The sequence below is a fragment of the Pundamilia nyererei genome, unplaced genomic scaffold, assembly GCF_000239375.1.
Source record: "Pundamilia nyererei isolate P.nyererei 1_Seehausen unplaced genomic scaffold, PunNye1.0 scaffold00087, whole genome shotgun sequence".
Taxonomy (NCBI): Eukaryota; Metazoa; Chordata; class Actinopteri; order Cichliformes; family Cichlidae; genus Pundamilia; species Pundamilia nyererei.
The window spans coordinates 1,091,272-1,104,188 of NW_005187488.1; the positions used below are offsets into that span (position 1 = coordinate 1,091,272).

General features: G+C 43.2%; 1 protein-coding gene and 1 long non-coding RNA gene across 2 annotated transcripts in view; both read left to right on the top strand.

Annotated features, from left to right (window-relative positions):
* Positions 1–6,375: 6,375 nt before the first annotated feature.
* Positions 6,376–9,021, top strand: myca (MYC proto-oncogene, bHLH transcription factor a). The gene is made up of 3 exons (XM_005738851.2): positions 6,376–6,720; positions 7,067–7,791; positions 8,137–9,021. The coding sequence occupies exons 2-3, from the start codon at positions 7,101–7,103 to the stop codon at positions 8,760–8,762; spliced, it is 1,317 nt and encodes a 438-aa protein (XP_005738908.1). The 5' UTR covers positions 6,376–6,720; positions 7,067–7,100; the 3' UTR covers positions 8,763–9,021.
* An 891-nt stretch (positions 9,022–9,912) lies between these two features.
* LOC106456293 (uncharacterized) overlaps positions 9,913–12,917 on the top strand; it is a 37,403-nt gene continuing 34,398 nt past the window's right edge. The window contains exon 1 of the long non-coding RNA XR_001290446.1: positions 9,913–10,054. This is a non-coding gene — a long non-coding RNA (uncharacterized LOC106456293). The remainder of the gene's footprint in view (positions 10,055–12,917) is intronic.

Consider the following 12,917-nt stretch of genomic DNA (forward strand, 5'->3'; position numbering starts at 1 on the left):
CCAGGATGTATAAAAATCCCTCAGATAAACACACTGCCATCCTACATGGTGGTATGATTTATCTATTATTTATTTGCTTCTCGATTACTTTGTATTCATCTGTTGTCTGGGTTTGTTTGAAAATGTCCATGTGAGGAAGGATGGCTCACCTACCTGCACAGCAAATCCACCTTCAGGTTACAAATAAAGTAACCTGAACCTGCACAGGAGTTTGGGTTGTCATTTTTTCCAGTGCAAAAGAAAGAAACAACGACTAAGCCACAAAAACACTGTGGTTTAGCTCTCGCAGGCTACGTCAATAACCATCCGCTGTCACTGTTAATAATTGATGACACAATTAGCTCTCTAGCTGTCTGACACATCTGCTGTCAACTCATTGTTGACTGCTTGGCTGGCAACCTGCTCTCGCCAGCTAAGCTGCACGGATATCGATTTCCCGCCTCGTTCCGAATCATCCTGCTGAATGGCATCCCGGCTGCACGAGAAGAGAAACACATGCTGGATTTATCAGCGCGTCTGCTGTTGGGTTTCTCCAGTTATTTGTGTCAGCCCGTCTCTTTTTAAATCTCTTAGTGCAGTTTTATGCGTCGCGCCGATCAGACTCCATCGGTGTTTCACATCTGTGGATTTTCCTTTGCGTAGAATACAGGATTTTTGGTTTCCTGCAAAGTGACGATGACTTTTCTGTATTATACTACGTCACACAACCCCAAGATCCGATATAAAAGAGAGAACAGAACTGCTGTTAGATCCACATTGTGGACATTTTAGACTCTGTCTTCACAGCCAATGTTAAACACACCAAGTGACCTTAAATTGTACGATGGTGTGAGTAGCTTTCTGTGTTAGCTCTGCAGTAGACTGATGACCTGCCCGGAATAGGCTCCGGTCTGTGTGATCCCAAACTGGATAAGTGGAAGAATATGGATGGATGGATAATGAACAAATTGCATTCATTAACTTTACAACCATTTACTGTTCTAGCGTTTTGAACTGAGCTAGCTGTATTAAATTTTTTTATTGATTTTCAGCATGAATATTGTAACCAAAACTGTAAAATGTAGGCAAGTGAAGTGAAGTCCAGGTGAAGGTTTATACTAAAGGAAATGCTCCAAGTTTCCATCAAAGCTTAAACTCCACACAGATGTCAACATCCCCGCCTCTGCTGAACGCGCTGCACGTGAGAGTGAGCAGATCAGAAATGAGGTAAGCCCAGAAGAGCAGGATGTGGGTCACAAGAAGGAGACCAGTTCTCACGATTAATTCAACAGTTAGAGTAAATGAGGCGTCTGTGGCTAGCACCTGAGCCGCAGACACCTCCACTTATACTAGACTGTATATCTAATAGACCCAGGGCTCCCCAGCTTTAAAAACAGACTGAAATATTTGCTCAAAGACTCACAGACTCGTAAACATCGATGGCTGTTTTTTGTTGTTCGAGGCTTATGGCCGTGCGGTTGTTCTATCATTGACTTGCGTGCGTTATTTTTGTGATCTTTTGCATGTAACCTCCCAAGGGACTGTAGGTGCAAATTAGCTTTATGCTAACTCTGATACAATAGATCAAATATAACCAGATAGATGAATAAATAAATAACCTGGCCACTGGAAGAATTGAAGAAGCATATTTTTTTTTCACTCTGAGTACATAAAAGAGAAATCATATGAAAATATGAGAAATTTCTGGGAGGGCAGCATTGGACTGAATAAATTCATCAGGGAGGCTGGCTCTGTGACTGGCTGCACAACGGGCACTTTTGGAGATGAGGTTACTGAACAAACTGTCATCCATCATGGATAATCCTGACCACCCACTGTCCCACTTACTGGACAGGTCACCAGAAAGCACCTTGGCTAACAGATACGAGGACAGATAGAGGAAAGCTTTCATACCTCATGCAGTAACTCTATAATGCGACACAGAATCATCTTGCATGTCAGCCCTGCACTCTCACAACATGTGAACACACATTATGATTCCTTACTGCACTGTCCACTACGCGGCACACTGTTTTATAGAGAGCCACTTAATGCCATCTAATGTTTGCTATTCTATTTTTTTGGGTTTTTGGTTTTTTTTGCTATATTTATTAAGCTATTAAGATTTTTAAGATCAGGTAACACCGTCGGTCATACCTTTAAAATGCGTGGGGATTGGGCTTGTGGACATCTCTTCCACGGTCTCCACACTGTAAAGACACCAGTAACTCTTGTAAAAAGCAGCTGAAGACATTTTTTATAGACAAGCGTTTAATTAAATTGTTGTTTAAGTAGCATTTTGCTTTACACTGTTGTGATATCTTTTATTTGTTGTTTTATTGGGGAGAACTTTGTGATTTTTTTCTAAAGGAGTACAACTTCTGTGCTGTTGCAGTGTATTTCCTGGCTTAAGGTGACCTCTATAAATTCTGCTTGATGTTTGCTCACAGATAATAGATACTAGTAAACACAATTCAGGATCTAAAGGCAGTGATTCCCCAGATATTAGCCATTATATTGCAGAGATGATACCCCAAGAAACCAACATTTATACAAAGACAGATGCACAAAAGAACCCATATTTATACCACATCTAAAGTGCATACCTGAGAATTTAGGTTTGGATTTATGTAATATCTGTGAAGTGAGGTGACAAACTATTACAGCATAAATCATGCAAGCATTCAGGCCCACATCCACACCTATGGCCAGTCACCATAATGTGCATGTGTTTGGTCTGTGTGAGCAAGCTGGAGACAAACGGTGCAGGCACAGGGATGATGATGAGCTGTTAGCACTTCATCTGCAGTGTTATGGCTCCATTTCCTTAAGTTTAGTTTCTTTGTAACGTAGAAACACTGAGATGCATTATTGTCCTTAAGCCACTTAAGGTTATAGTCACCAGTTTGACCAGTTTAGTCCACTTAAGCTCAAAATGGGCTGATGTTGTTTACATTACATCTATTTTGTTTTATGGTGACATTACAATAACTTATTAGTTTTTATACTAAAAATAGGCAGATTTCTTAGTATTAAAGTAATAGTATGAGATGTTAAGGCTAAAAAATACTCCAGATTCAGATTAACATAACCACCTCACTTTCAGAAAACTAGGCCTGGACCTGGCAGACCTGCCATCCTCAAATTCAGACTCTTTTTGGGGAAAAGCGATTTTTTTATATCAACCTTTTGCAGCTGGAGATGATGAAGAAGTAGTTTATTAGTTTTTATGTGTTTCTCTGTATACTTTGATTGAGTTTAAAAATGAGTTACTGCTAGCTTAATTCACATGGTGTCAATAAAAGCCCCTGGTCATGTTACTGTTGGTAGGATTTTGATGCGATATCAATGAGAAAGCATTAAGCGGCATTGCTGTAAGCGTAGTATTTATTGGTATAATAAACAAGAACCGTCAGGCATTGTTTTTGTATTTAAGGTAGCAGAGTGGTAGTACGACCGTAAATGACTTGAAGTGTTGGAGTAAGCTATAGCTAAGAGCCTCACTGTAATTTCCCCTAGGCAGACAACCTTTTCGGTTATTTGAAACACGTAACGCTTGTGTTGCAGGTTCTTGCCAGTTGTGCTAGTTTGAAGGGATTCAGGTGTAGCTCAGAAGGTAGAGCAGGTCATCTACTAATGGGAAGGATAGTGGTTGGTGGTTTTGTGTGAATGTTAGATATGCAGTAGTTAGGCATAGAAAAAAGTTGCATAGATGGAATTAAGGTAGAGCAGAAAAACGCTATTTAAGAATCGGTCTATTTACCATTTTAGTTATGTGTCTGATTTAAGCGTTTAATATTTAAACTTGATATTCAGGTTTAGAAAAGGATATTAAAAAAGAATGACATAAGGTGAATTTAAACATTTTCAATTGAACATGACCTTCTGCATAATCTTCGTTTGTGTTTAAGCTGAACTTAATCATGTCCTCTTAAAGCAATGGGACTACCTGCTTTGGCTTTTTTTTTTTTTTAAACATATAATTATAATTAATTGTATTTTACTTTTAAGATTTAAACAGCTGAGTTTGTGAGTTGCCATTTCATTTTTTAGAGTAGACAATGAAAAATTGTGCATATCTCTAAAAACTCATGTCAGATGTTTGAGTCTGTTTATCAGTTTACCAAAGCCAAACTAGATTGGATTCTCTGCCCTCGATCCTCTGCAGGTTATTCCATGTCAGTCAGAGTCCATGGAGGAAGTTTAACCAGAAAGAAAACACACACACGCACACACACACAATCAAAACCTCTCCTGAGCTTTCACTTATCACAGGAAACCATTCCAGCCGCTCTCAAAGCTTCCCTCTGTGTCTCCATGCAGGCGCTCTCAAACACGGTAACACAAGAAACATCCGGAGCCGATAAACGCCACGACCATAACGCCTGAACCTGGTGGTTATGATCGCTATCCTCCACAAGCATCCCACAGCGGGGAAAGGAGAGGCGTGAGAGAATGGATGAAGGAATGAGTATGAAGGGAAGGACGGAGGGTGTAGTTTCAACTTGGGGATTTTCTTTGCTTTCCCCCTCCTCTTGTCTCCTTTGTCTTTGCTTATGTGGTTTCTTATACATTATTTAATGAAAAAGGAAAAAGTATACTCGTGTAAGTGATGCTGTGGGGTTATCTATTCATTTAAATGTAAGGCCTCACAGTGACACAGCGTCCATGGCGAAGTGTTTAATTAGTTAAGTGTAACTTAGATCAAAACGAAACGCTCAGAATTCAGTCCAGACGTTTCAGCTCCACGGCCCCGACTGATTTCAAACAAACTGAAAATAATTTGTTATGAAGGGGAAAAAGCTGCAGTGATGATGTCACTAAACACATAATCACAGATCGTTTTCATTAAAGAGGTCTTTTATGTTATAACCAACAGGGCTCTGTTATATAAGAAGTGTTTAAAAAAGAGTAAAAGGGCCGTTTGCAGCAGTAACACACTCAGAGCTGTTGTCCTGGATTGATAAAAGTGTGTTTTTAAAAAGTGCAAATTGCACCATGTAATTCAATTTAAATGATTGTATTTTCAAGCACAAAACTCCTTCACCGTTTATGCTTTTGTCGTTTTCTATCATTGCTGCTTGTGTCCACAGCCTCGTGTTTTAAAATGCTTCTTAATGTCTGTCATGCGTAATGAAATACACACTCTGCTTGAGTCCAACTCATTGCTTTAGCAATTTGTTTAGCAGGATGTCTGACAACAGTAAGAGAGAAAGAGGGTGGAAAAGCCTACTGAGCATTTTTAACCAATTAACTTTGTCAGAATGGCAGGAGCTGGTTAAATTAAATATCAAATTGCAACCGACTTCGTCAAACACAGTGCATTGCTAATTAAATGTGCCATTTACTGCTTCTCCACGACTCTATTTTTTAATGAAGTGACCCACTAACCCCAATAAAGATCTGCACCAACCCACTGAATTGGGCTATTTTGTCCCTGACCCTTTTATAGTTTAACTCACTCGACCCTGTTTTTTTCCCTTTCAATTCATAAAAAAAAAAACTTTGTTCACGCATGATTGCAGGATTTGTGAGGTTTGTGGTCACCTGTCTCAATCTGTAACCTTCCACCCACCTAGCTGCTGTCTGCTCCTGCAACGCTTCAAACAGCAGAGGGCGCTCTAAGCCCGTTAATCTCCATCGACAGCTCCTGTTACAACGGGATAGATCCATCCATCTGATTCCTTTAATTGCTTCCTTCCTGTTGTTAATTGGTGCCAATCTGTCCAAACTCAGCGCTGCATTACGCAGTCTGCAGGATTTGTATTGGACATTTTCTCTGTGAGTCTGTGTGTATTAACTCGAACTCCAAGATTTTAATTCTTCACCGAGTCCATGTTGTAATCAGCTGTTTGAACCGGTTCAGAGCTGTCAGTGTCTGCAGCTCCTGCTGCACCTGTGAGCTTTTATTGCGAAATCAAAAGGCACAAACTGCGCAAAAGTACGCGGCACTTGCCTCATTTTTACACATTTACAGTTTAAAAAAAGGATTCCTGTTGTTATGTATTGTTTTGTTTTTTAAACAATATAATATAGTGTAAGGCCGTAATCCGGATCTGTGGACTGATTATTTAGGGATTGCCGTGTGTGCGCTATGACGCTCAGTGTTTGCGTATATTTCTGGCGCAGTAGTAGTAAAATAACTCAGCCCAATTATCTGCCACTACTACATGCATTAGTATTTTCTCTATGCAGTCAATGAAAGCACTACTCTACTCCACGCTGACCCCTCCCACTTGCAAAAAAAAATAGACCCATCTCAGAGAAAGAGGGCAGAAAATATGCAAAGATGCATCCACGGCGTACTTTGGACGCACGCGATTTTTACTTGACGCAAACGGCTGAATAATTGCGCTGATGGGCAGAGGCTGATATCGGGGGTGCTGTGTGTTGTGTTGTAGTAGGAACGCTCTCGCGGATGGATACAGACAGAGAGAGTGCGAGATGCGGTTTACTTTATCGCGCGGTGCTCAACTCTCAGCTGCGATTCTGACTGTGCTGATGACAGAGTGCGCGTCGCTCTTGCCGGCTCGCCTCTGCAGCCTTTTAACTTCACATGCATGCTTCACCCGCAGGCTGACAGACAGCCGCCGTACCGCCTCTGTGGAAGGATTTACTGTCACTGCCGCACTGGAATAACTTTGCTGCTCCCTCGTTTTTTTACATTTTCCTCCTCTTTTTGCGCCACTCGGCTCGCTTTTTTTTGCTCCCGTCTTTCGCCTACAGTTGAAAATCTGAAAGGTAAGGGTGGGGAGTGGGTTTGTGGAGCTTCGGTATGAGTATGATGACTGGAACAGTTCAGTGAAAGTGTGATTTATTAATTTTTTTCCTCACTCAGTCTCTTGCATTATTTAAATTACAATCCCGGTTAAGCACCTGCAGCAGTGGTGCATGCATGCATGCAAGGCGTGCACAGAGAGAGAGAGAGAGAGAGAGAAGGGGGGGGGGGGGGGGGGGGGTTGTCTTTTTTTTTTTTTTTGGAGGGAGTTGACCATGAAGCGGTTGCTTACACTCGGTGTTGCGGGCAGGGTCACGCTGTCTGCTCTCTGCTGTGAATCGACTAATCGCTCCGTTCTGTTTTCGCCAGCCTCGCCGTGAGGAGAGACTAAACCAAACGCACCATGCCGCGGAATCCAAGTTTGGCGAGTAAGAACTACGACTACGACTACCTGCAGCCCTATTTCTACTACGACGACGAGGAGGAGGATTTCTACCCTCAGCAGTTTCAGCCTCCGGCACCCAGCGAAGACATCTGGAAGAAATTTGAACTGCTGCCGACCCCTCCCCTCTCCCCGAGCCGCCGGCCGTCCCTGTCCAGCCTCGACCTTTCCATCGCGGATCAGCTGGAGATGGTGACCGAGTTCCTCGGGGATGACGTGGTCAACCAGAGCATCATCTGCGACTCCGACTACTCCCAGACCTTCCTCAAGTCCATCATCATCCAGGACTGCATGTGGAGCGGCTTTTCCGCCGCCGCCAAGCTGAAGAAGGTGGTGTCCGAGCGGCTCGCCTCCCTGCACGCCGCCCGGAAGGAGTCTGCGGCCGGTGACGGCGCAGAGCCCGCCGGCCCCGCGGCTGCTGCCGCCGCGGCTGCCGCCGCCGCTACTACGGCTCTTCCTGCGTGGAAACTGAACAGCAGCTACCTGCAAGACCTGAACACGTCTGCGTCGGAGTGCATCGACCCCTCGGTGGTTTTCCCGTATCCCGTAGCCGAGACGCCCAAGCAGAGCGCAGGGACCCCGCCTAGCAAGGATTTGGGACTGGACACGCCGCCTAACAGCAGCGGGAGCAGCAGCAGTTGTAGCGATTCAGGTGAGCTCTTGTATATATGCCTGGGGAGGCACACCCCTCAGTGCAATTAGGGATTTTCTTTCTGTTGGCGGGGACATGCATGACATTATGACTGAAATGAGGCACATTCTTGCTTTTCATTCACACGAATTGCAGGCAGGAAGGTGGATCCTGTTGCCACTTCCACCCCATGTCATGCAGTAGACTGCTGTGAGATTAGCTGGAGGGAATGGCTGCATGTTAAGCAATCAACTGATGTGGCAGAGAGGGAAAGCCTGAACGGACTGCAGAGATGCTTTTAGAGGAGGATTACAACCCCGATGTGGCAGCAGAGTGTGTGACTATGTTGTTTTTGCTCTTTTGCAGAGGAAGAGGATGAAGGTGATGATGAGGAGGAGGAGGAGGAAGAAGAAGAAGAAGAAGAGGACGAACAGGAGGAAGAGGAGGAAATCGACGTGGTCACTGTGGAAAAGAGGCAGGTGGTGAAACGGTGCGACTCCAGCCCGCTGGAGACCAGGCACCCCAGCCCACTCGTGCTGAAGAGGTGCCACGTCTCCACCCACCAGCATAATTACGCCGCCCATCCATCCATGAGGCACGAGCAGCCGGCTGTCAAGAGGCTGAAGCTGGAGAGCAGCGGTGGAGGTGCCAGCAGCCACAGCAGGGTCCTCAAACAAATCAGCAGCAACCGCAAGTGTTCCAGCCCGCGAACGTCGGACACGGAGGACTACGACAAGAGAAGGACTCATAACGTGCTGGAGCGCCAAAGGAGGAACGAGCTGAAGATGAGCTTCTTCGCTCTGCGGGACGAGATCCCCGAGGTGGCCAACAACGAGAAGGCGGCCAAGGTGGTCATCCTGAAGAAGGCCACGGAGTGCATCTACAGCATGCAGTCGGACGAACAGAGACTCCTCTCTCTGAAAGAGCAGCTGAGGAGGAGAAGCGAACAGTTAAAGCAGAGACTCGCACACCTGCAGGGTTGCCGTGCTTAAACTTTGAATCATAAACTTTTTTTTTAGTTTTTTCTCAAAATAAAAGTTCATTACTTGGGGGTTGGGGGGGGGGGTTGGGTGTGTACAGTTGTTGCTGCATGCAGATGCAAAACGAATTAAGTTGTTTTGGAATCTGGTTTGATTACAATGTAAGAAGAAAAAAACTGCCTCATCTGATGAAGATATTTAAAAGTTTTATTTTATTAATAAAATGTTTAAAAATGTGGCTCACACTGTTGAAAGCCTGAACTTAAAATATGGATTTTTATGTTGTTGTTTTTTCTTGTTTTTGTTTTTTTTGTACATAATTAATATTTCCTAAGAAAATGTATTTTTGGATTGCGATTGTCTGGATGTTCAGACCCACTGTTTTTGTTTTTTTTCATTATGTTCATAGATTCTTTTTCAAATATAAAACAAAAACCTGTTTCTTGAGCTTGTCTCTCATTCTTCACCACCATGACTAGCCACTCAGTCACACCTGAGTAGGGGGCGTCCACATGAATACATTAGAAAATGAGTGGTTGGGTAGAAAACTTATCTGAGCGTTATAAAACTTTGAGTCACTCCTCTGACTGATGGAAGGTAAGGGTCAAAACCTAAATAAGAGTACACGCTGTGTAAAAGTCCTGCTGCAGTGAATTTTAAGTGAAATCTGCATAAATGGTTTAAAAAAAAAAAAACGTTGATCACGTGTTTTGTGCAGAAAAGAGGGAATTCCTCTTCAGACTTAGAAGAAGCCACCTCAGCTCCTTAATACGAGTCCTGGATGCTTGTGGAAGTGCACAGAAAGGTGGGAAACTGCATGTCATGTTTAAACGCAGGTATAGTGAAGCTGTCTTTTAGATGAGGGCTGGTGCATTAAACAGCGCATCTGCGATCACATTTCTTAAAGTAGCACACTAATAAAAGTGTAGCACGGGAACTCGAAAGCTCGTTTATAATCTAAAACCACAGATAATTAATATATAGATATAAATATACGTTATATCTTTATATTTAAATGTAATATGAACTGTCTACGTTGGAATAAATGAATAACGAGGTGAAATTTATCTAGTTAGACCGTGGTAAAACCCCACCTGTTCCACCGTTGTCTCGAGCGGCTTTCCAGACTCGACGTGACGTCACACACGCCGTATCCCGAGCGCTCCCCCCCTCCACCTCTGAGCGCGTGGTCCTGGTCGCGAGCACATGGAAGTGAGGTTTGAGATTTGTGTCTGAGAGACGCGCGAGCGACTGTCGGGAAAACGGAATATAAAGTGAATTAAAGAAGCAGCCCGAGCAGCCCGGTAAGAGCTCCCCGCGCCCTGCGTCCATCTCTGCTTTTATATATTAAATGCTTATTGTTATTTTTTGAATTTAGGTGTGATAATAGAAGAAAGTAAATGTCATTCATGGTTCAGCCTGTCTTGTGAAAACTTAATTTAAAGGCGAACGGGATTTCTGGAGGTTTTAATTTGCTATTAATGGGACAAAAACAAAAACTATTGTTCTCTGCACAAGTGTTATTTTCGTCTGGTTTTTCTATTATCTGTCCAACTCCTGCAGTTTTGGGGCTGTGGGATGTTTGAAGCACGTGTTCTGTGAGTCTATTGTTGTTTCAGGTGACCACACTGATCACATGCTTTGTTTACCTTGTTTGCTTCAGCTCAGGTTTTGTACTTGTGAGCCTTTATTCTCCATGGAGTGCTTGCTTCCTGCGTGGCTTTATGTTTGCTGTCAGTTTGATGGTACAGTTGTTATGAAGGACAACAAAAGGCGTCTGTGATTGCTTCATGTATATAGGCGTGGGGGGTCCTGGATTTAGGGGCTGTTTTGTGCATCAAGTGGAGAAGTTTCTGAGCCGTATTGTTTATGTTCCTGTTTGTGACTGCACATAAAGGCAGTTTTAGGCTGTGATGGTGGAGCAGCATGTCTGAGGCATGAGGTGCAGCCACGCTGAGACATAGGGAGGACCACAAAAGATGGGATTAGTGTGGATTCATTGTGTGGGCTTTCCTGAGTGGGCAGGGCTGTGTGTTGGGGTGTTGAAGATCTCATGCACCCACCCTGCTGCTGTCCTGAAAAACACCACATCCCTGTTAGAATAAAGGTCCTCGTATAATTTCTGTGTGTTATGCTTTGGGCATCGGCGCCCAGTGGCGTGGTTTTGGTGTGAAACGGGGTAAAAGTAGGCTAGATTTCATGAGTATTTGTCCTGCCTTGGTTAAAAATAACGGCCATTTTAAGCCACGTTCCTGTGGCTGTATTTCAGCGTGCAGTTCGAATCTGCCACACGCACAGACGTTGAGGTTTAGCCCAGTTTTATTAAAACCCTGATGCCTTTTCACCTGCGTATCACAAAAATGATGCCTAGTGGGTGTGTGAGGATTCAAATGGCTCACAGTATTTAAACTGGATCACACAGATGTGGTGTTTCAGAAATTTCACAACACTGCTGGCTTAACTCTGCGACAGTCTATCCTTGAGTTAAAGAATATGACTCTTAAACATTTGTAATAAGGCTACACTTGTCTTAAAGGACACCTGTTGCACTCATTTTCATTCTTTGGAGTCACAAAGAGTCACTTTTTATTTTCAGTTCAGAAAAACCCTTGTCTATCTCCTATTAGCCCTTTACAAGCTCATCACTGAACACTCCATCTGAAACAAACTCCTTAAAATCCAACAGTTTTCTGATTGGCCAACTTAGGGGCTGCCTACCGAGGGGCTGCTGCCTGAACTTTCTGACTGTCCTCTATCTGTAGAAATCCATTATTTAAAGCACTACTGAGATTTTATTTTCCTTTAAAATACAACACAGTAGGTTTAACAGGAAAAAAAAGGCCTTCCTTAACTCAGTTTCATCACAAAGTCTTGTATTCTCTAACCTGCCTAATAATGATAAAGATTGTGAAGTTATAGTGTAATAAAGCTCAGAGAGTACTAATGTTTAAGAATAGATAGTAATAAAGTAGTGGGAGTAAAAAACAAACAAACATTAGCATTTATGTTTCGAATAGTCAACCAATCATTCATACCTGGGTGGGAGTGGGCTGTATATAATAAGCCACACCGGTTCAGCTGCTTGTGTCTGTCTGGGTTCTCAGCCATCCAAGTCATGGTAATCCAAGCAACATGGAAAGAAAAGTGGTGGGACTTGTTTAAAGCCCCTTTTCTATTAGAACCTACTCAGATTGACTTGCTACAGTGTCAATGGAAAATTGTACTTAGTAGTCAGTATAATCTTTTAATGATATAAGTTTGCATATGGTAGAATACTGCATGTAATCACTTGTGTTTAGAAGTATATAGTTGGTGGCATATTGAAAGAATGTCTCATCCCAGGAGGTCTGTAACATTCCAGGGTGTTCTGGCGTTCACCCCCACATCCTAGGAGCATGGAAAAGGTCGTACCTTGTCTTATTGTTTTACGGTAGGATTAACGTAGCTATGTCAGTTTTAGTCTAAGTGCTTTTTTACATATAGATGAACTGTTGGATTTTCCAGACCAGCAGGTTAAGGGAAGTCGTTTATGGGGTCACACTCTGACACACACACACATTCCAATGTAAGGAACAAGCACCCACTGAGGTATAAATAAAGACCGGGGCAGTCTCTCATTTGGTTAGTCTCTGATCCTCACTCTTGGTGTGTGAGTCCTGGTGACTGCCCTTGCTAGCAAGAAAATCTGTGTGTTTCTCCTCTCTGATTCTCTGCTGAAGAAGTGTTTTAGAATATATCTCTTAACACACAGTTTTTAGGGTTTTTCCATTAGGTCATATTACTGGGTACCAGGTACTAAATTAATACCTGCACAGCCGGGTTCCAAAGCGTTGTGAGCAGGTACTAAAATATGACGTCATCAGACTACCACCAATGCCAATTGCAAGCCACAGATTGGCTGGTCAGTAGCAGCCCTCAATGAGTTCACAAAAATAAAAACTGCCATTTTTTAAACCGGGCAGCGAGGAAATGTCTACATAAAAACGTGACCCGTTCCTGCTTTTTCCACTTAAGAAATATTGCCAAACTCAGGACTATTGTCTCCACAACCGAACTGGAGATGCTTGTCCACACCTTTATTTCCTCCCGGCTAGATTATTGTAATGCACTTTTCTCCTGTGTATCTAAGGCCTCACTAAATCGGCTCCAAGCGGTTCAAAATGCTGC